Here is a 24,628-nt window from a genome sequence, read left to right as displayed (position 1 = left end):
ATAGTACTGTATGTAGTGTAAGGAATGTTCTTCTAAATTAAGCTTCCAATCCTTAAAATAGTATATACAGTAAATCATGCTTATAAAGAATACCGTATAATCCCTATTAACCGCCCTTGCCCCTCATGTCTTTTTTCTATAGCTTACTGATTAAAATCATCTAGTATTTTTGATAAATTGTAGTATTATCCACTTTCTCGTGGAAAATGTAGTGTAAGGAATGTTCACTTAAAGTATAGTTCAACATAATTTCAGTGGTTCTTAAAAAAAAAATAGTTATATACAGTAAATCATGCTACAAAGAATGTGTTTATAATGAATTGATGCTTACAGCAAAGTGATTTTCATTCCTTGTGACTTTAAAATATATTGTAAACTCAATGAATGTAAGGAATTAGGCGTACAATGAAGCAGAATTGTCCATTCCTGGAACTTTGTTTTAAGAGTGTTTTACTGTACAATGTATTTATATACAGGGGTTAAAATACAGAATGTGGTACACACTAGGGGAAAAAAAATCTGTTTTCCTAACATTGGCAGCAAGATTGCAAATCAGTAGAAGAACGTTAGAAAAAGTAGTCTGTAATTTATGAAAAAAATTGAAATGTTTCTCTGTGTAAAACACTTAAACTTTTTAGTCCTTTTAAGTATTTAAAATTCATAAAATCTTGAAAAAAAAATTGATGCATAAATAACTTTGGGTTATTATTTTTTGCATAGAAAAGATTTACAATGAGACATAATTTTACTCTATACATAACTATAGTTACATTTAAAGTACATGTAATTAAAAAAAATCAACATTATGTCAATGTGGAGAAATGAACATTACATGTTACTATGAAAACAGATTATATTATTGTTATGTATTTATAAATACATTTTCCTTGAGATATTTAAGACCAGAAAAACAAAAATTTCAGTCCTCACTTTCATTCGAACACTTCACAAGACTATAGATTTTTTTAAAAAATATAAAAATCAATAATTTTAATATATTAAAATCAAAATTTGAAGTAAACGTCATACATAAATTTAAGTACATACAATATGTATAATTTAGTAGTAAACAAGCAGTTTATTTTAAAAGTATCTATTAGCTACATAATTTAGTAAAAAAAATTTCCCTCCCCAAAAATATGAAAGCATAAATCATACAGAGTTTACCCAGTATGTTGAATTTACTAAATTCTATAAGTTACTTTTACAGTAGATCCATCTGTAATACAGTTAAGCCTGTCTTATCTGAATGCTGTGTATTCTCAAATCTTGCCTAAAACAATGTAAAATTCAATTCATTTTTGATAAATCTAATTCTTTAAAATGTTGTCTTATCCAGATTTAGACAAGATTTACTGTATCAATTTGTGGAAACATGCTGCACCGGATTTATGAGATGGCAAGAAAGACAAAATTTTAACATCATAGAAAGTTCTTAATATTTTAGAGGTTTGATTTGTGCATTGTTTACAACCAATCAAATCCAGCAATATATATATATTTTACATAACATAATACATATGTTCCAAAAATATAAAGTATATAACAACCCATGCATCCAATTTTATTTTTGTTTGGATAAGGTGTCTTTTTAATGTGGCTAGAAAAAATGACCATGGATGCAACATATTTTAGTGAACCTATTTATGATTTTTAGACATAACATTGTTATGAAGACAAGAAGAGGATTTCTACATAAAACACCACCACTAACATGAATAATCTGTATAATAATTCACAAAAGTACCCATAAATAAATTTGTCACAAATTCATTCTAGTTCTTCACCATTGTTGGTTAAACAGTCTTTTGTTATAGTCAATTTTCACTAAATTCATAATAAACAACATATAACAAACCTCTGTGATGACCTGGCTGCCAGAGATGAGACTTTTTACATACAGAGTCTGGTTAGTGGTTAGTTTGTTGTCTTGGTTACCCTGACCACTGAGGAGGTGATGTCAGTACTGCTGGGCATAGGGGTCACATCCTCAGCAGGGGGGATCAGTTGGCTTAGGTCACCAGAGGGTGTGGGTGAGGCCTTCTTCTGCTTCCTCTCGAAGGCGATGGTTTTAATGAAGGTTCCATCACAGCGTTCACACACGGAATCGTTGTCATGCCAGCGACATCTTCGTGAAGATCGCCGGCGCAGGTTCATGGAGCCGGTTGCTTTGGGTGAGGACGGCTCAGTCTTGGCTGGAGATTCTACAGGGTTTCCCTCGTTTTTATCTGCGGCTGATTCCTGTGATGGAGTGTCCTCTTCTGGTAGACTCTCTTCCTTGGCCGCAGAGTTCTTGTCACTGACAGGTTTTTTACTTTTCTGGTTCTCTTTCACTTGTTTGGGATTATTTTCAAAGTCCACAGAGGAGTCAATCATCATGAAGTGAGGGATATTCCCAGTAGTTCCCTCTGTGGCAGTTTTAGGTTTTGGCCAACTCTCCGGTGTCTCCATTTCTTCACTGTCTTCCTTCCCTTGAAGAATCACAGCTTTAGTCACAATGCCTGTATTGTCAAATGTCTCCACTTTAATATTTTCAGCTTTTTCCTTACTGTTTGTCTTGGGAACAATTTTCTTTTTGGCTGCTCTTTTCTCAGCTGATTTAGTTTTCTTCTGGAGTCTTGCATCTAGAGTCTTTTTTGACAGAGGTTTGACACGTCGCCTCATCTGATTCTGAGGTCCGGTGTTTCCCAGTGAGGTGTGAACTTTGAGGTGATCATGGAGGTCTGGACGTCGATTGAATCCATCAGAACACAGGCCACACTTGTAGATGAACACCCCTGGATGGTTGACCATGTGAGCTGCCAGGTCTGAGGACGACTCCAGACACACGGGGCAGTTCTGTAGAGAATGCGACGACATCCTGTGTCTGTTCAGAGCGCGGTGACACGAGAACTTCATCTTACAGATGCTGCAGCTGACCGACACACTGTCTGAGGTGTGGGAGTCCACATGGGCTTTACAGCTCTCAACACTTCTAAACTGTTTACCACAAATATCACACTTAAACTTAAACTTCCCAGGTTCCTCTTTCACTTTATTGGAAACAGTTTTTTCTTGGTTGATTTTCTCACATTTCTGGCATGGACAATCCACATCTTCTCCATGAAGATCCAAATGTTTCAGAAGTACTCTCATGTCTCTGAATTCTGAATCACAGATTCCACAAAGATAGGGAAAGAGCTGAGTGTGTACCAATGCATGCCTTGACAAGGTGCAGGATTTGCTGAACACTCGGTTACACTTGGTACACCTATACATGGTTTTCCCGTTGACCTGGAAAGTCTTGACGGAGATTTTCACGTCGGAGGTAAATTCCTGTTTGGGGGGCTCGGACTCGCTCTCTGAGTCAGAACTCAGGTCTACAAACTTCATCACAGGCTCGCCCTGGTCTATCTCCTGATCCACCTCCATCACATAACTGCTGCTGGCTGGGCCCCTCTTGTCCTTCCTGTCCTGTTCTATGGTGTTCCGCAGGGCATCAATCAGGCTATTCAGACTGTACTGGGGCCTGTTCTCAGATGGCGGAACATTGATCTCATTTACCACCAGGTTTTTCTTGGAGTTGGATAAGTCCAACGCTCCCTCCCCCTCCCCTAGTGTAGTGAAGGAGAGGTCTACCACATTGGTATAAGGTGTCTCCGTACTGTTCCCTTCGGAATCCTTGGTTTTTTTGGATAAGTCCAGAGCTCCGTCTGTATCTGTGGCCAGGGCCTGGCAGGTCACCGATTGGTCAGATTCTGGAATCAGCATGTCCTCATGAAGAGAAATAAAGTGACCTAAGAGCTCCATCTTGGTTTTGAAATTCAAATTACACCATAGACAGCAGTCTGAAAGACAAAAACAGAGGTCTCTTAACGACACATTGATTATTATCTGTCTCTGATCTACATGTATTTGTGGTTGTGTTTGGAAATACAGATTGACAAATGTCTCAAAGGTGGTTTTTTTGTCTCAGTCCAATAACTTTTTATTGAAAGTGTGCATAAAACTTACGTATAAAATTTTTGCAGTCTTTTGGGCTGTTTGTTTTTGGTTGTGTAAGGATCTGAACATTGGAAAATGAGTGTAATTTTTATTGCCTTGGTCAAATAACTTTTTATTGACCACATGCATAAAGTAATATGTACTAGTATTTGATTTGAATTTGCTACAGCTGCTAATGACACAATGATTATTTTTAACATTACACATTTATTTTGATGTTCTTCATCTGTGTGAATCTACTTCGTGATGATGCCAACGATAGATACAGAGTATCATGATGAAAACGTGAAAAAGAGCAAGAGCCATCTTATGCATAAAATGGCCCTGTACTTATATCAATTTATTAACTATCACCCTCTTTTCCATTTCATATATCAAAATAAAGTAGACACTTGGTGCTTTCAATTTCCATCATAAAACTTCGTTTTGAGAATCCAGATATTGGAAAACAGGTTTGAGAAATTGCAATGTTCTTGAAATTTGCAGAAAACATGCGTATTTGACTACCTTCAGCAAAGAATTAAAATATGAGCACAGCCCACGATCCAAAAAATAAAACGTTTTTTTAATCTTCAGAAACAGAGCTTTCATTATGTATTTGCATATTTTGGATCAGAGGTTGTGCTCTATATGAAATATTGAAAAAATGCTTCAACTTTAGGTCATTTTCAAAGGAATTTACAGGATATGAGGAAAATGACGCATTTTATGACGTCATAATGCATTGACTAGATGTAAAATTACGTCAGGATTAATCAATACATGGTCACCAACACTCCAAGTGATAAATACTGCATTTGCAACCTAAACTGAGCAGTTTTGATTTTTCAGAAATTCTCAAGGCCAAATAAGGCCCAAAGTGGCTCTTGCTCTTTGCAGCTTATTTGATGCTTTGCATAAATAAAATACCTTGCTTATATATCTAGTTTTGTTTTAATGTTTTACACTAACCACCAAAAAAGAGAAGGAAAATATTTCTGTGTTTTCAAACCCAAACTTTCTCTTGATATGTTATGCTCAGTATAACAAACATATAGGTAATCAGAGATTACACACCTCAATGAATGTTGTGTTTAAGTAAGGCAAAGTCTTATATATATTAAACTAATAATCTAGAAGTGTACATCCAAAGATGCAACATTTATCCAAATTTGATCAGATAGGCCTTGCAGTTACTTAGGAATGGACATATTTAAAAACTAATCACTCGCCCAGAAAATGCTAGTCAAATCAAGCATGTAAAGCAAGTTTGAGAGTGTCCTTCCCTTGATGCATCATCCATGCAAGTTTGATTCAAATAACCCTTATAGTTATTTTGGAAATAAACCTGCTTCAAAAACTTAAAAATGGTCCATTATCTGGAAAGTATAGGCAAGATCCAGCTCTGAAGCAACTCTGGTTGTGTGCATCATCCATGCTTTGGATCAGGTGTAGGACTGGGATGATATATCGAGATATCGATATATCCTGATATCTGTGAGGACAATACGCATATCTATACATATGAAGAAATAGCGAAATATCAACCAAAAAAATCTGACTTCTGTTTTTCTTTGTTTATCTAACATTTGGGGTTTAATACATAAAATAAATAAGCTAATTAAATATAAATATAAAGATATGGTCAAATATCAATAATAATATGACACTACTGTTCTAAAGTTGTGGCATCGGTCATAGTTTTTTAAAAGTAGGCCAAACTTCAAGGTCAAGGTGAAAGGAGAAGTTCTTGGTATCCAATAAAATGCCTTCTCACAAGGATTACATATATGAAGTATGAAAGCCCTAGCCCATACGGTTCAAAAGTTATGGCCAATGTTAAAGTTTTTTCATAAGTTCAAGGTCAAGGTCAAAAGGTAAAGTTGTTGGTATCCAATGAAAGGTCTTGTCACAAAGAATATATATGAAATATAAAAGTCCTTTTTCAAAAGTTATGGCCAAATAAAAGTATGAAATTTTTTGTGTAAAAGTGGGTCAAACTCCAAGGTCAATTTTGGTTATATATGTGAAATATAAAAGTCAATCTAAAAAAAAGTATGAAATTTTTTGTGTAAAAGTGGGTCAAACTCCAAGGTTTTGGTGGTACCCAAAGAAAGGTATCACAATACATAAAATATGAAAGTCATAGCTCCACTAGATCAAAAGTTATGGGCAAGGTTAAAGTTTTTGTGACGGACGGACAGACGGACGGACTGACAGACTGACGGACAGACGGACAGACGAATGAGATTTAATGTCCCCTCGCTTTCGCGAAAGCGGGGGACAAAAATACATAAGCTAATTAAATATAAATATAAAGATATGAAATAAATAATAATTAACACCACTTGAGTCAATTTTTTTTTTTAAATATAAAAAGAACTTTTTAAAATAAATTATTCTTATTTGCAAAGAAATAATTTGTTTATTTCAATGCAAAAAAAGATTTTATAAGCAATTAAACCTATCGTGATACATATCGTATCGTGGCTCAAATATCGTGATGTGTATCAATATAGAAATATATATTGTATCGTCCCAGCCCTAATCAGGTGTAGCTGCAGAACTGTAGCATTATGGTTTTATTATATTAGTCTTTGACCATAACGCTACAGATCCCGTAACGCAAAAAATGTGCAATTTACAGCACAAAATTTTTTGCACACTGTTTGGAAGAATTTCTCCCCTTTCCAACATTGGTAAATTATTTACCTTTCCCTCCATAATTCTAGACACATTTTTAAATACATCTGTATATTTTACCCACCTCCCAACCCTTTTTAGTCGTCTCTACAAACAATAAACTTGCTTGAATCAAAATTTTCTGCAATCCCCCAGACAATTCAACTCAAGCCAGTTTGTCGCCAGTAAGAGGCGACTATAAAGGGTAATTAGAGGTAGATAAAATATACAAATTGGTTTAAGAATGTGTCTGAAATTATGTGGTGAAAGGTAGATGATTTACCAAAGTTGGAAAGGGAAGAAATTCTCCCAAATAAATTTTAGCGGGGTTCTAATTTCGGATTATTTTGGTGTTTAGATTAATGTCTGCTAAAATTTTAATCGCTAATATAGTCAGTACTCTTATTAGTGTCCATCTGCAAAGAGCTGAAACCCTGCGTACGCTAAAATAAATTACGTCAAAATTATTGGCATACCTTAGAGCAGGTAAAACTCCAAATTTTACACCCGCCAAGAAAACCCGCTATACGGTAGTGCACAAAAAAGTCTTGCGCCGTAAATTGCACATTTTTTGCATTACGGGATCTGTAGTGTTATGGTCAAAGACTAATATATAAAAACCATAATGCTACAGATCTGCAGCTAGATCAGGTAAGACATTATAGTCTTGGTCTTCGACTTACTCCAAAAGCATTAACCTGTTCACTCATCTGGAAAATGTAGTAAAATCCTGGCAATGCATCCAAAACAACTCTGGTATTGTGCAATGTATCTGCAGTGCTAAGTGGTTAGCATAAGGCTTTAAACAGAAGAACAAAAGTTTTATTCTGGTCATTCATCTGGATTTTTTAAATTCAAATTCAGTATCCGAAACAAGTCCAGTACCTTAGATGTCTCATCATTAGTTGTCTTAGAATTGAGTCAACTGTCAGAGAGATATAATCCTCATATGCAGGCGATGAAGGTATATTGCTGCATAAGTTAGGGAAATTGACGATAGAAAAGTTAAAGTCATCACGTTTGTCACAGAGGTTGTTTGTTAGATTACCATTAATGTCTTTTTCAAATGAATAATTCAAATATGAAACATATCCAGCAATGCATCCACAGCATCTCTGGTATTGTGCATTGAGTGCAAGGTTGGTTAGCATAAGGCTAATAGTCACTTTTGAAAGAAATTAACTGATTGGTCAAATTCAGTACATGTATCCAAAGCAAGACCATGGAAGGTTAGTCCTTGTATCCGACTATCACCTATATATGGTGTCTACATCTCCCAACTTATTTGATGCTCAAAAGCATAGTTACAATCAATTTTAAACCAAGGCAGCCTAATGATGAATAAGTTGATGTTATAGGGATTTGACACAGCCTCACTAAAGTGATTTTAAAAATTATATGGTCTTTATAATAACCTTGTAGCAAATATATACTATCACTGGCTCATACTCTGGCAGAGTTATTTCATTCTAGTTCTTTGTTTTTAAACTAAATTTGACCATGGAATATTCTGTCTAGTAACTGATTAGCCAGCCGCTTATGTGTGTAAGTACAATATATACTGGTACATAAAAAAGACATTTCTCCTCTACATGATCATGTTCAAATCCCCCATCTTTGAGTGTCTGAAAGTTCTATTTATAAAAATAAATTTATATCAATCAAGAACATCCTGCATTGTCGCTATTTTTCAAAAACTTTCGATTACAGTCCCACCATTCATTTTTGGCAATCTAGTGGAAGTGTTGACCTCCGAAAGACTTTCCATAACTTTTTAGAATTCTGCATATTGTACTTTTAGTCTGCATAATTCCTTGTTATTTATGTTCGGCGACCTTGAATGTGCATACTATGATATGCAAGTATTCTTTATCATTCCAAGCTAACAACATAGGTAATCAGAGATTACAGAGCTCACCTCAACGAATGTTGTCTTTAAGTAAGGCAAATTAAGTCACACAATTAACCAACAAAAAGTGTACATCCAAAAATGCAAAATTTATGCAATTTTGATACTTTGGAATAGACCTATATAAAAACTTAAAACTAGTTCTTCATCATGAAAATGTAATTAAAATCCAGCATCTGAAGCAAGATTGAGAGTTTTCATCCCTTGATGCATCATTTGTGCAACTTTGGTTTAGTTTCTTGGTGATAGACCTGCACCGTCCCATAACTTTTACGAGGTCTATTATCTGGAAAATGTATGTCGAATTCAGCATCTGAAGCAAGTCCATTAGTGTGCATCCTAAGATGTATCATCCATGCAAGTTTGTTCAACATAGAGCTCAAAGTTACTTGGAAATGAAACCTGTATAAAAAACTAACCTTTTCACTAATCCAGAAAATGTAGGTCAGATTCAGCTTCTGAAGCCAGCCTAGTAGAATGCACCATTAGATGTACCATCCATGCAAGTTTGGTCATTATAGGGCTCAAAGTTACTTGGAAATGAATCCTGCACCATAAACTTTAACCTGTTTACTCAACCGGAAAATGTAGGTCAGATTCAGCATCCAAAGCAAGTCTGGTACCATCCATGCAAGTTTGGTATGCATTTAACCTAAGATGTACCATCCAGGCAAGTTTAGTCATTATAGGGTTCATAGTAACTTGGAAATGAAACCTGCACCAAAAATTTTAACCTGTTCACTCAACCGGAAAATGTAGGTCAGATTCAGCATCCGAAGCAAGTCTTGTAATATGCATCCTAAGATGTACCATCCATGCAAGTTTGGTCATTATATGTCTCATAGTAACTTGGAAATGAAACCTGCACCAAAAACTTTAACCTGTTCACTCAACCGGAAAATGTAGGTCAGATTCAGCATCTGAAGCAAGTCTAGTAGTATGCATCCTAAGATGTACCATCCATGTAAGTTTGGTCAACATAGGGCTTATAGTTACTCGGAAATGAGACCTACACCAAAAACTGCACCAAAAATGTTAACCTGCACCAAAAACATTAACCTGGTCATTCCTTTGCTGAAATTGCAGCATCTGAAACTTTGACGGGTACAATGAAACACATTAGAAACATCTTCCATGCATGTCTAATCAATATAGGACATAGAAGTACTTAAAAAGAAAACGGCTCCAAAAAACTTAACCTTAACCCGGGACGCCGACGCCGAGGGTATCACATAAGCTCCCCCCAACTTCGTTGAGGTGAGCTAAAAATGACTTAATTATAAGTTTCCATTATTTTAAAATTCTTGCTTATAATACTTCTCTCATAAAGGTATGGACCTGACAAAAAATTTACACAGTTTATCTCTTGAAGTGATCTTGATACTACAAGTGGTACCCAAATGACCTAATGTCATGTCACAGTATGCCTTCACTTGATTTGGCAATTGTCTTTGTCTTATAACATATGAGTTTTTGATAACTATCTTCAACTTCTTGACAAATATAATAAATGTCAATTTCAAAAAATACAAATCTAAGAAAATAATATTGTTTCACTTTTATTATCAAAAACTACGAGTACAATACTATAGAACATTGCATTTAAACACTAAAGATCAACAGAAATCATTAATTATTGCCACAGGGCAAGTTAGATATACATGGATTGCAATAACACATTAGCATCATCAAAAACAACAATCTGCTAAAAAGTGTGGAAGTGGGTCATAATATAAATGAATGTTGTAACTGCACAGAAATACCAATATAAATTTCTATAGGAAATATGAGTTTCATGCCACAACTTATGAGTTCATCACATCCCCTAGTATTACTTCCATACTCATATAGCAAAGTTTTAGCCTTATCCTGCACAAAAGTCACCCAAGCATAACAAAATTAATTACATGTATATAAAGAACATTATTAGTTTGCACTTAAATTTGAAAATCCAGAAGCAAAAATAGTTCAAATCCTGCCCTACATGTATTGCAATGTATAAGCATTAATTCTAACTTGCAAACAGGCCAATGAAAAACAAAAGAAGTGGATTTTAAACATTGATGCCCATGAAATGTATAGTTAAAAACTATGTAAAAATTGAAGGTTAAAATGATATTTTTTGAAAATATTTTTGTGATCCCCATCCCTCATAGTGATACAAATATGCCAGACACTTTTTGATCAGGAAAGCTCACTTCAGCCATTTGTTAAACTAAGCAAAAACAGATTAAAACAACCATTAAAACTTTAATTAATCTAAGTGTTAAATACAAAACCTTTTTAAAATGCTTCAGAAAAGAGGAACCCGTCTAATATTGCAAATATGTACAGACTATTAGCTGAAGTTATCCACAAATTACATGGATTCTATTTACAGGCATTAATGATTTACAAAACCCAATCATTTATATACCCCCAATCCCTCAAAATTTAAGAAATATTTCATTTTTACATGCCAGAATAATGATATTGTGTCCAGTTTGTACATGCAAGATTGTAAACAAAATTACTAAAGTGTACTTCATACCCTGCATTTTAACAATACCTTAATAGTTCTCACCTCTGAAATGGATACAATTTTTTTATGCCAAAAAATTGAAAATTCCAACATTTGCACCTCAATCATTTAAAATATATCAAATAGCAAAAATTGTTAAACAGACAAGCAAACAATCTCAACAAAATCTACTGAATGTTTACATTCTGTTTATACACGGCTATCCTGTAAATGGCTACACATTTATCTGTAAGATATTTATTACATCATTGTTCTATATATACATCTTATTGGAACAAGAAAATTTATCCTTATGTTTGATGTAATCATCATTTTGTTCCAACCAAATACAGATTTTTTTTATGATACACTTCACTTTGCTTGTTTAGATTTCTATCATAACAGACACATTTCAGTATTTCATTCCTTCTCATCCACATAACTCTGTACCACAGGGACAGTAACATACTTTGCTTGACTTTAAATTATCACTTTATACACAGAATGCTACTTTTTATATAAACAGTGATCACCTAGAATCAAAAAAATTGTTACTGCCAGTCTCTGTGCTTTGTACTTGGGTTAATTTTAAACAAAAAATTGGCAAAAGCAAACCACTTAAAATAACAATAATTCTAACATTGCTGTACTATACTTTTAAGATATAACAATCAAATATCAAACAGGGTTTAAAACTGACAGAGGAAATTGTACTCGCACAAGTAATAAACACCTACTAGAGGCCATCATTTTATAACAGTATCATGTTAAACAAATACTCCAATGCCCATGCTGTGAATGCCTTTTAAAGCAACTCGAGCAATGTTCCTTTTGTAGAACTTTTAGTCCAGGGTGATAAAATGAGTACAAACATCATGAAATATGGAATACATTGGAATCATGAAGCTATGAGATTTGATTGCAAGCATGGTTATGAATACATGTACAGTGGACCTTCAGATATCCGGACGCCAGATATCCGGATGCTTCAGTATCCGGACGATTTTTCATCGGAACGAAATTTTTAAATGTTATTTTGTCTTGTTTAACTGTTGATTCAGATATCCGGATGCTTCACATATCCGGACAAATTAACTGGGAACCAAAGCGTCCGGATAAATGAGGGTCCACTGTATAAACTTAATGTGTCAAATTATTTTTAACAAACATCAAAGTCAACAAAACAATTTGAATCCATTGAACAATACAAGGGACATAATACATTGCAAGTCAAACATAAAAGATGAATTTGAACTGATTACATTTGACCTGTAACCTCCTCACTGACCTCTACGTGAGAAATATTACAACAAGTACCCTCAAACACCTGCTCAGCAATATCAGCATCCATGACGATGATCTCGGTTTCTATGGTTTCCTCTTGTTTAGAGGTCAGACTATCAGTGGCGTCCTGACACCCCCCACACATGCTTATTGGGAACTCCTCCGATCCCTCAGTGCTGTACCATACTGGACAGGTCAAGGACTGGACGCGTCGGAAAGGTTCCTCAAACTGACGGACCGGGACCTCCCAGTGGTCAGGGTAATGGGTGACCGACACCCCGGGGCATAAAACATTACCCACAAGTCTGTCCATCGTCCACTGAAAAGCCTGGACATCTAATTCACCCCGCTCTGATTTCACTACAATTTTCTCCAGCGTTTTAAACAGAACATTAATGTTTAATTGGCCTTCAGGGGTCAGGGTCACAGTCACTGGGTCAAGGTCTTCTTCCAGGCAACCAAAATAGCGTCTATTTGTGATGACCAATGGCAAGGATGGAGTAACTGGGATCTAAAGAAAAGTAAATAATCAGGGAAAACAACACCCCTGGAAGTTTAAAGTTCTAATTCATTTCTTTTATCTCTTAACTTGGATAATATAAGGCTCAGATACTAGGTCAATTCAAAACTTACCTGATTTCAATGTTTACATAAATAAAGTCATATGAAATTTGCTTTAATATTCAAGCTATGACTTTTAATTATATCTTACCTGGTAGGAGAGTGAGTGGTACTGCTGGGACCTGAGGACGTCCAGGGCGGTCCGAATGACAGGGGTCAATCCCTCCCTGACCAGCCCACATCCCGGGCACGCCGCGTTAAGATACAAGTTGCAGTGGGTCATGACCGTGCGTGTTTCTCTTTTGTCCGCTGTGACTGGAATAAATCCAGGAGAAGTGTTGCTAAAGCTTCACCGCTGTCAAATATATTGCTCATTCCGCGGGACTCAATTATTATAACCAAGCCATTAGTCATTTAATTGTAAGACATCACAAGTGTTTCATTTCTAAGATAATGAAAAAGACCGTATAGATGAATCCCAATGCTAAACAATGAATCTATGGCATGCAAGATTTTTTTTCATCTCAATTGTTTTGTGTTCAGTGGAAAATGTGGATGATTGATGATGCGACTAAACTATTTGTTTGTACTGAAAATTCTGACAAAGTATTATCAGAGAATGAACATTCTGCTGCCTCATTCAAGAAATAAATGAACAACATGCTGGAAAAAGCATTGGAAAAACTTGAAGAGTAATACATGCCCAAGATATAAAAATATCTGAAAGTTTTAACCCAGATTAAAGTTACCCCAATAATAAGTCACAACACATGCACAAAGATTTCACTGAGGCATGATAGTGTCATAAGAATAACAAAGATGGAGGCTAGTGTAGCCAGTTACATTCAGTATTCGTTATATAAGAAACATCTCTCATCATTGGTCTGCACAGATATACAGCTGTATGTACATTTACATGGAGAAGTCACTAAGGAAAAGTAAGATTTCTTATGACGGCACAATTCCTAACTACCCTTTACCCTCTATTTCCACAATTAATGCTATAAATAGACTTACACTGGTTGTCTGGTTCCCCGCCCATCACCTCAGCAGATAGCTGGTCCTCGGTGAGTTCCCCCAGCTCCACGGTTACTTGTTCTGTCACATGATCCATGTCTGAAAATAAACAATTATAAGTCTGAAAAGTTTCACTATTGTAAAACATGAGAACAATTTTAAAATTTCTTTTGAATCAAATATAATTTCATGTAAATATTGTAAACAAAGTACATGTATCACAACTGGAATCTTCAAATCTTTAACATGACTGCATGAAGTGAGTTTAAAGGAAATTAATCAATACAAATATAAGGCGCTACTTTTATTACACTTTGTCAGCATTTACAAAAAACATAAAGATGCAGTCATGAGTGACTGTTTGACTTTGATACCTGCTGACTCTTTGTTGGCTTGGGAACTGCCTGGAGTTTCAGACTGTGATACATCAGCTAAATCAGAAACAAGTGTGGGATCAGAGTATAATAATTGCAGAGAATACAAAATAATATTTTAGAAGGGGATATATAAACAAGAGGCCCATGGGCCTTATAGGTCACCTGAGCATTATGCAACAACTTTCCAGTGATTGAATTTGATTCATGTTTTAAGCCAGATGCTATGGCATTCACAATTTTGAAAGAGGCACCACTGATCATCATAACTATATACTTAGCAGTTGCTTAGTTACTTAATACCCATAGGCAGGGTAGGGGAACAAAAAATGCATTTCAACTAATCAGTAATGTTCAGCAATAATCAGTAGTGCCCCTACCACACATGAACCCCTGACACTTAAGCCTAGATCCACACATTGCACAATTTTTGAAAAGGCAAGGAGCAGGTTTCAAACAATTCATTCATTTTCAGTATATAAGTACAGCCCCCACCCTCTATGGTACCCCGGACCCTGGGGCCTTGAAATTCACAATTCTGGAAGATTAGGGCCGTTTCTCATCATAACTATATAGGTAGTTCATCTGCTTAATACCCAGGAGCAGAGAAAAAAATTTTCAAAGATTTAATGTATTTTCACTATATAATCAATAGAGCCCCGTCCTAACACCAGAACCCCTGACCCTGGTATATAGGTAGTTCATCTGCTTAATACCCAGGAGCAGAGAAAAAAATTTTCAAAGATTTAATGTATTTTCACTATATAATCAATAGAGCCCTGTCCTAACACCAGAACCCCTGACCCTGGGGCCATAAAATTCACAATTTTGGTAGAGGCTTCCTTGCTCATCATAACTATGCACTTAGTCTATTTAATACCCAAGAGCATGCAGAGAAGAAGATTTTCAAAGAAATAATGCATTTTCACTATATACTTATTTAGCCCCACCCTAGCACTAAAATCCCTGACCCCAGGGTCATGAATTTCACAATTTTGGTAGAGGACTCAATGCTAATTACAATTATGCAAACAGTTTGACTGCTTGATGTTCAGGAGTAAAGAAGAAGATTTTTAAAGATTGCATTAATTTTAGTGGTTTTGGCCCCACCCCTCAGGCCCCAGGGGGGCAGGGATCATGAAATTAAAAATTTTTGTTCCCCTTCACCCATAAATGCTTTGTGCCAAATTTGGTTGAAATTGGTTCAGTGGTTGCAGAGAAGAAGCTGAAAATGTTCAAATGTTAACGCACGACGACGGACGAAAACAGATAGCAATAGGTCACCTGAGTTTACTCAGGTGACCTAAAAAAGAAGAGAAAACATGATACTCAAGGACCTGAGTATTATACAATCCTGCATAGAGACCAAAGAAAAAAAAAATATAATAAAAAAGTAATAAATTAGCAGTAGCTGATATTCTTAGATGAATTAAAACATGTTACTCAAAAACCAGAGGCATAAGCCAACATTCAGGGATTAACAATTTCGTTAGTTTAGTCAGCAAACTACTCATTTTATCGATAACCATGTGTTATTCTTTAATTCCCTTTATCCGTACCTATCAATTACATTATATACAAACACTTAGTATAATAGGTGATTGATAAAGGGGAAAGATTTTCTTGAAGCATAAAAAATATTGTTTGATTGTCATAGAGTCAAACTACTTCAAACCCTGGAGTAGTTCACAAATGACCATCAAAATCAAGCACTATGTTTGTCTGCATAATACCCTATGCAGAGACGAAAGTTTTTGAAGAATATGACTGCTTGAAGTTCAGGGAAAAAAAAGAGGATTGCATAAATTTTGATGGTTTGGTCCCATCACCAGGCCCCCTGGGTAGTGATCAGGTAAGTTCAAATTTTAATGTAACCCTTTACCCATAAATGATATATATACCAAAATTGGTTAAAATTGGTGAAGCAGTTCCAGAAAAAAGGCTGAAAATGTTCAAACGTAAACACACAAGACACAAAAACAGACAGTTATAGATCATCTGAGTGTCTCAGGTGACCAAAAAACAAAACAAAATGATCACATTGACTCATCATTTTTTTGTAATTCATCCAAAAAATTGCAGATGAAAATAAAGAAGTGGAAAATGAATATTTTCATAAGAAAGAAAACCAAAAAGACTGGGACTCTGTACATGGAGGACAGTCACAATGTGAAAGTTCAAAGGAGGTCCACTCAAAAATATGCAAGAAATGAAAGGATTAAAACACACTCGTGATATCAAAATGAAAAACGTTTTTATGAAGAATGCATGCCGTTACACTGTATCTACACCCTATACACTCCAAGTCATACTAAAAATTACCTTGTGCTGCAAAACATAAGAAAAATTCACATTTTACCTTTTCTATTATTATTACTTTTAGATTTATATTCAGTCCTGAATATGAAAAAAAGGAATAATTGGTTAATTGTAAGCCTTTCATAATTTTCCTCCAAAGAAAAGGCATGTTTTTGTTTTTTTTCCAAAATTGGGTACAGATATAAGCATAGAGGGAACAATCAAAGTACACTGGACTTTACTATGCAGGCTTCCAGGGAGGGGTCAAATTGTCTATGGTGAAAAACAATTAACACTGCAGACTAAAAAATATACTGCTAAAACCCATCAGGAAACCTACTGCAAACATTGACAGAGATTATCTAAATCATACTGAGAGTTAATGTACCATAGATATTGACAGGGCTGGTACTAATGTTGATTGCTAGTTACTTACAACTAATATTGACTGGACTGATGTTAACCGTTAGTTAACTTACCATTAATATTAACTGGACTGATGTTAATTTTACTGCCTTGGTCCGACTCTTCACCAGAGGAACCTATTAAAATATTCCTCAAATTTAAATCTTCTTAAATTAATTCAATAAATGAAATAACACTGATACAGTAACAAAGAATAATATTTTCATTTCAAGATCATCTCTTCTTGTTCTTTTAACATTTAAAATAATTCATATTAATGACCGATATAGACAATTTCTCCACTCTCTGACTTACTTTTTAATCAGGTGGACTTACCTGCATTCACTGGTTGTAGCTGTGGGATAGCCTGCACTGTTACTTTTTCAAATGATTTTCTGCCTCCTTCAGTAACCAGGGTGGGGCGTATCTGACCCTGACCCACCACCTGGGCACCACTGATGTTAAGTCGTGACACCAGGCGGCTTCTGATGTTGGGGTAGGCCGTCGCCTCCTTGCTGCTGGACACCACCGTCGGCTGTGGTTTTGCTGTGGTCTCTGTGGCATCCTTGCTGTTGTCTAGGGCTTGCGTAAGAACAACACTACTAGGGGTACCCTCGAGCGTCCCTGGGTTCTTAGTGGCCAGATTTTTGGCTTTGAGAGCTTCAAAAACAGTGTATGGAATGGTGATCTTGACATTAGAGCTGTCCGTGTTACGAGTCAGTCGGTCCTGTAGGACTGAGTCCAAGGTCACATTGGTGATGGTCAACTTGTCCTGACCTTGACCCTTCCCCTCAATATCTTTCTGTTTGTTTCCAGCTAATGCTAAAAGCTGCTTCATGTCTAAAATAAATTGAATCAATTATTACTTTAAATTTAGACGTAAATTTACAAAGTACAGATCAAAGTTAAAAAGCCAGTTATATTTATCAAGCAGGCATGAAAAGAACTTTTGCGAACAAAGATTTTATCCTCTACCAATATTCTAGGGTTCTTAAGGTAGGATTCTTCTCACATTTCTTGTATTTAAAAATTAATGAAATTTTCACAGAATCAAGAGGACAATATCACTAAGTGATGGCATCAGGGAAATAAAATTTGACCGTTTAATATTAGAGGCAAGGTCAGGTCAAGGTCATTACCTTTTTTCTGGACATTAAGAATAAAAAATTACTGTTTCCAATCATGCGATCCCTACTTGTAATTCAAAAGATTGAATGTTTTTCTTTTTGCATAAAAAGATACTACAATATAGGGCCTATAAGATGATATTAACAAATTGACATGGATAATTTAAATAAAATGGGTATTTGCTAATCCGAATTTCCTCTACTTTTCTCAAATTTTTAGGATTTATTAGTTATTTTTATATACTTCCTATATTTAACTTTTTCCAATTTTCACATATAGTAAAGTTGTCACATAAAGGTACTAAACAATGCAAAAACTAAAAGTTTTGATCGTTTACTAAGAGAGAAATAACACTTTTTACAGATTTTTGGCTCAAATCTGTAGTTAGATTTGAAGCATTTAAAAGCCAACATAGTTCTAGTATCTGTGGAAAGTCTTATTTATTTGATATATTTTGAAACTTAAGTCCCTTATTATTAATTTAACTTACATTCGAAAATTTCGTCTAGTCTTTGATTGTGCAAAAATTGTAAGTAAATTCAATGTTCTATAATAATTTTGAGAGGCAGAAAAGAAGATATTTTCATACCACCATTCCGCCAAAAATATGGTCCCTGCTAGTTTTCAAACGCAGTTTACCATTTCTATTTAAAGTTGTATAATTGTGATGAGGAAAGAAAAATATTGTCTTTTAAATCTCTTACATCTAAATATATAAGACATATCAACAAATGTACTTTGAATATTCCATCTAGTCAGAAACCTGAGAAGAATCCTACCTTAAAAATCTTCTTACCTAATATATATGGCAGTTTCAACATGTTAAGCACACTTTGCCCTGAAAGAAAGGAAAGGAGTTCCACTTCTTAGAATAAATCAACATTTCCTTTACATGAATCATTGATATCTCCGATAAGAAAACAGAAAGAGATGTTATTATAACAAGAAATGTATTTTATAAATGTGAGATTAAAAGCCTGAATGTGACATGACACTTGTACCACAATATGACACTGTCAATAACTACCAGAGGTTGGTGTACTGGGGGTGGCCCCAGGGGTAAGGGAGGTGCTGCTGCCCTGGGACTCAGATTCGTAGCCCCCCTCCTCCTCACTGCTCTCTGTCTCCTCACTCTGTGGGGTTTTACCCGTTTCACGGCGGCTCCGTTTTGATCTTGGCTGGTTTTCTTGGTCTAGGCTTCTCTTCACTGTCAGTTGAATCTTTTCCTGTTCAAATAAACCCACAACAGCTCATCATTCCAATATATAATCAATTTATGGTTGTTTCAAGATTTTAAAATCAATAGAGCCCTCATCAACAAAAAAAGGTTTAGTTTCCTGTATGGGCAGTCTGACCTTTGACTTTTTGTCGTCATCCTTATCTGTGGCTGCCTCCTGGTTTTTGAGTTCTATGGCGTGGAGCAGTGTCTGTAACATCCCCCCTTCTGTGGTGGTTATACTGAAGGCTGCAGGGGGACTACTGGACTCCTTCAGCTGTTTACTCCCTGCAGGTGTGCTTGGTGTAGAGCTCCCTGTATATAACAAAAACAAATAAATCAAAATCATTACAGGATCAGGAAACAATGTAAACTACTATTTAAGTGTGATTTTCCTCAAATAAAGGAAGGAAATATATAGTTAACCATGCAAATTTTTTTTTTTTTATTTTTCTCCAAGGGCACTGGGAAATGCATTTTCTTTACACGTAAAATGTGCCCTAATCAGACATCAACCTCATATCTTGATTAATTCTTTTAATTTCACGGAAAATTTTGTGTACATAGTAAATCTTTTTTCTTCATAGAAATATGTTGTGTATCAAATGTATTTCTTTGAAAGAGCCTCGGAACCTTATGGTATCAACCCTTGTATTAAATTAAATGGGACATTTGTCCCCCCTACCTAATATCTTGTACCTCATTTCTGAAGAATTTCTTGTGACCTTTACCATGTTTACCCTACCTTTCTTGTTGTCGGTTTTCTTGCTACTCCTGGTGACCATCTGTAGTCGTTTCTTCTCCTCCCTCTCCTTTTCATCATTGAGGTCAATAAATTTATAGACTTTAAATGCATTATCTCCTTTCCTTACACCCAGATCTCTCAGTTCTATAACATCTGGTAAACTGTTCAAAGCACAGCGAAAATTGGCTTTCCAGCGCTTATGATTCCCATCATGGTGGCGACCTTCAAATAAAAATCATACAACTTGAAGATAGAAAATTTTAATAATTATTTTAGTAAATTGTATCAACATTCAAATATGGCGAAACCCATCTAATCCGACATGTACCGAGAGATGAATTTTGTGTCTGAATAGACAGTGTGTCAGATTGCATAGTGTAAAATATTTATGACAATTAGTTAAATGGGAAAGACATTTAACATCAGAATTTACAGTGTGATGGATTGCACAGGTGTTGGATTAGACAATTTTCACTGTATTCGTTTAAGAATAACATGGACAGAAGATAGAGATTAATTCACAACCCAGTCCTGGTGAAGAATATTACTGACCTGTATGATAAGCCCATCTCTCAAACAGATCGGAGTCTGTGGTTCTGTTAAAGCAGTTGTGTGCGGCATGTTTCCAGGAGATGCGGAAGATGCGCTGAGTACGGTTTTGCCAGGAAAGTCCGGGAATACTCCCACTGTCCAGGTGCTCCAGGAGCCAGGGCCTCATCTTCTGACGTTCCACCGGTCTAATGGGTCGATAATTCATCGTATACCCATGTTCTCCAGGATTATCCTCCTCCTCCGCTAGGACCAGTTTAATGGAGCCTTTCTCGCTGGCTGCCATCACGTTGGCCACCACCACATTCTCATTGTCTATTTCCACCACCTCCTCCACATACTGTGTTACCGTGGTGACGTCCTCGTCGGGGGAGTCTTTACTCTCTATAGTGATGACCTTTGTGTCCTCCCCCGGGTCGGACTGATTGCTGGCCGGGTACTCGTACACATAGATGGTCTCTTCTGTGGTCTCCCTCTCTGTCTCCTCCATACTGTTACATCTACAAATTCTATCACTTGATAACAAAAAACTCCTGAACAAATTCTATATTTATTAGCTAAATAAATTTGCTTCCATATTACATGCAAATTAAACTTGTTCATGTTTGTTATTTTTTTTTTTTTTTTCTATTTGGGAGGGGGGCTAAATGGGTATCATGGTGCTGGAAAAGAAAATATGTGATAAATAAAAAATTTGTCATCTTTTAATACAATTTCAACCTCATTAAATAATAAATTGTAGCCACATCACTCCACCAGTGTCAACTATTATTTTTTCAAACCCGCCTTGGCTGCACCCCCTTTGCACCTTAAGCCTCGTTCTGAATTGACCTACTTTCAATACATTAAACAGGGATGAGCATGCCTTTGCGCTAAAAAAAAAATACCATACGCATAAAAGATCACTTGCAAAATTAATCGCATTTGCACTTAAACTACCTTTGCCTTTATAAATTACTATAGCAACTGATATATCCCGCATCTTTGAACGCTTTCTGTGCTTACAGGTTATAAATCTAACAAATATTTGATGATCGCAGGCGCCATCTTTGAAAAGAAAGTAGGGGGCTTATGTTTTACTTTCGATATACTATTTCGTTAATTCACTTATTAGTACTAAAGTTTCTCATATTTCTTATGGCAAGTGAAAAACCCAAACCTATTACACCGAAATGTTAAAGTATATATGCATAATATTTTCAAATATATCAAATTTTTAAAATGCTTTAGTTCTACTTTCGAGATAGATACATACATTTGGTTTCGTTTTCAAACACGATTTAAGAAGTCGAATATATCATTACAAACTGAAAGATTACGTTTAACTTACATTATGTCAAGTTGTTCGTTTCTTCTTCTTTCTTCCTCTTTCAGTTTGGAACAAACCTTCTAATTCTAACGCATATGTCTGCGACCTTACAACAGCACCTTGACAATATAGAAACTAAAACGCTGCCTCTCGCTCATTAGCATATTCATTTGGGAAGTAAAGACGTACTCAAGTTTTGATTGGTCAATTTATTCAACATATCGTGCGCGGATCTAGCCAGACAAAAAGTAATAAATAAAAATTTTAAAATCATCGGAACTGTTGTAAGGTTAGACACAATCTTAAATTATATCTTTAATAGTATATGTAAAGTTTACATTTTAAATTAAATTTAATACTTTTCCCCTATCATTTTCGAATTGCAAACAAATGTTTTTTTTTGGTTTTCTTTTGTTTTGTTTTTTGTTGCATATTTATCACTGTTTATAAATTCCATTTGATTGTTGATTGTATATTATTTAACATGTTTAACGTACTAAGCAATGACAACTCTATTATTATCAGTGTTATAGTGAACAATTGTAAAATTAATGCTGATCGAGGTCATAATGAAATTTCGAAATGGATGTAATTCATCAACATGATTATCGAATTGTAAAAATGTATACTCAATTCATTTATTAAGAAATTTATATTTAGTAAAATATTTCCAAAGAAAAGAATGCTAGCACTTATGAAAGAGAAAGGACAGAGAGGGAAAATAAAGTAAAGTTGACAAATATATATATATAATCAAAGAAGACAAAAAAACTTCAGAAGCGAAGACATGGAGACACCACCATGCACTTGCCGGTGGAGAGCTACAAATTTTGTTCTACAACATGTATACTCGGCACTTAGGGTCATTGAGCAGTGAGGGATCTCTTTCGTGCCAGCACCTACTGCGACACGGGACCTCGGTTAATTTTATACGGTCTCATCCGAAGGACCTGTAGTCTCCACGTCCCACAGTGGGATTCGAAGCTGCGATTCTAGAGCAGACGCTCTAACAACTGCGACACGCGGCGACTAGCTCTTTTTGAAGAAGAGAGTTTAGCAAGTTCTAAGTACGTACAGAGTATAGCACACTCCAAAAAAAAAAAATCAGGTTGATGTTTCCAGAAATTGATTCAGGCAATGCATGTGTCATCATTGAATTTCCAATATGTGTTACACTGAAATGTGATATGAATGAAGTTATCAATGTACAATTTATCAATAGTGCAACACCCCAAGGAGATTAATCCATGCATTAAGCAGATCTTAACCTTCGATAAGTTTTATAAGGGGTTCCTTACAAGTAAGGTCTGCAGTCCATTTTTGTACAAGACAACGTTTTTATATGAAATGAAGTTTATTCTGCACATTTAACATCATGATATTCATTAACTCAAGCTAATAGTGTGTTGTCAATTTATCGAAGATGGAGTACTGCACTACAGTTCATCCTCCATGATTCAAGATGAACTCTGAGAACACCTGCTGGAAAAGCTCCGAGACTTTCTTCATCACATTTCATTAAGCTTATACAATTTGAAAATATTATTACACAATAAAAAGTACATAATGTGTAACCTTTGGAAATTTTTACTTAGTATATCAATATTTTTTCAAAGTACGATTCGTACCCGAGTACGTACTCGAGTTACTTGAGTTTCAATCGAACGACCATAGTTACTACTCAAATTACGTCATATGACCTTATGAACTCTACCCAAGCTAACCCAGCCAGTAGGATAGAGTTTCGATATATGGCGGCGTCAAAAAGAAAAACCCGAACTGTAGGAATTATTTTTTTCAAAATATGATGTTTAGCATCGCTAATCCTTAAAAGCAAACTTCGAAACGCACTTTCTACATGAAAGCTTTACAGTGTATATGAATATATGTTTATTTGATTAGATTTTTCAGGCTTACTGCCCGATAACAGCAGACGTAAATTCAAATTCGAACCAAAAAAAAAATAAGAGCTGGAAAAAAAATTTCAACTGCAGCAAAAGCTATAGAAAAAAAAAAACACAACAGATGATGTCAAATCGACCTATTTGACCGCCTTTTAAATCTCACAGAGGAAAAAAAAGTAATTAGAAAATAGTATAAATAAAAACGAACAAGTGCGTATTGTTTATAAATTAACAGATTTACTTTTTGTCCCCCGCTTGAAAAGTGGGGGATATTAATTTGGGTTTGTCCGTCCGTCCGTCCGTCTGTCAATCCGTGTTTACGAGAGTGCATTTATTGGGTATTTTTCATGCCAAGATTGTACTTATTGGGTACTTTTTGCTTATTGGGTATACCCAATAAGAAGTGTCGCTGAATATGCTTAAAACACCCTAATTGGGTATTTGCAGGTTAGTACCCAACAAAACTTGGACACGACGATTTGTCCAAAAAAGTGTCCAAAAAAGTTGCTTTCACGGACGCACCGTGTTTTGTTGTTTCAGTTTTACATTCGGAACTCTAAATTCTCGAGAGTTCCGAAAATCAACTTCCGTTGATCCTGATCATAACAACGTTTGTTTTCATGGAAAAAAAATATGGCGACTGAGAAACACTTAATGTCAACAAGATTTTCTGATTGACAAGAGAAAAGGTAAGTTTATTCGATTAATATCTATCCATTTCTGGGTTCTTGTTTAAGGAAAATAGATTTTAATGTAATTTTGAAAACAATTGTGCACAAAATTA

The 24,628-nt window shown here is 35.4% G+C and overlaps 1 protein-coding gene across 1 annotated transcript; it reads right to left on the bottom strand.

The window, feature by feature from the left end:
- Nucleotides 1-1,029: 1,029 nt before the first annotated feature.
- Nucleotides 1,030-22,103, bottom strand: LOC134246986 (uncharacterized). The gene is made up of 11 exons (XM_062729337.1): nt 21,962-22,103; nt 20,635-21,131; nt 20,083-20,304; nt 19,477-19,652; nt 19,149-19,347; nt 18,918-18,959; nt 17,330-17,833; nt 17,068-17,130; nt 14,291-14,347; nt 13,917-14,015; nt 1,030-3,827 (listed from the first exon to the last, which is right to left on the bottom strand). Exons 2-11 carry the CDS (start codon nt 21,119-21,121, stop codon nt 1,918-1,920), a joined length of 3,759 nt encoding a protein of 1,252 aa, XP_062585321.1. The 5' UTR covers nt 21,122-21,131; nt 21,962-22,103; the 3' UTR covers nt 1,030-1,917.
- Nucleotides 22,104-24,628: the final 2,525 nt, after the last annotated feature.

The sequence above is a fragment of the Saccostrea cucullata genome, unplaced genomic scaffold, assembly GCF_032062105.1.
Source record: "Saccostrea cucullata isolate Sc308-1 unplaced genomic scaffold, CSIRO_AGI_Scuc_v1 ctg20, whole genome shotgun sequence".
NCBI classification, from domain to species: Eukaryota; Metazoa; Mollusca; class Bivalvia; order Ostreida; family Ostreidae; genus Saccostrea; species Saccostrea cuccullata.
Note: the sequence above shows the minus strand (reverse complement) of the source record. Positions and strands in the feature narration are given on the sequence as shown.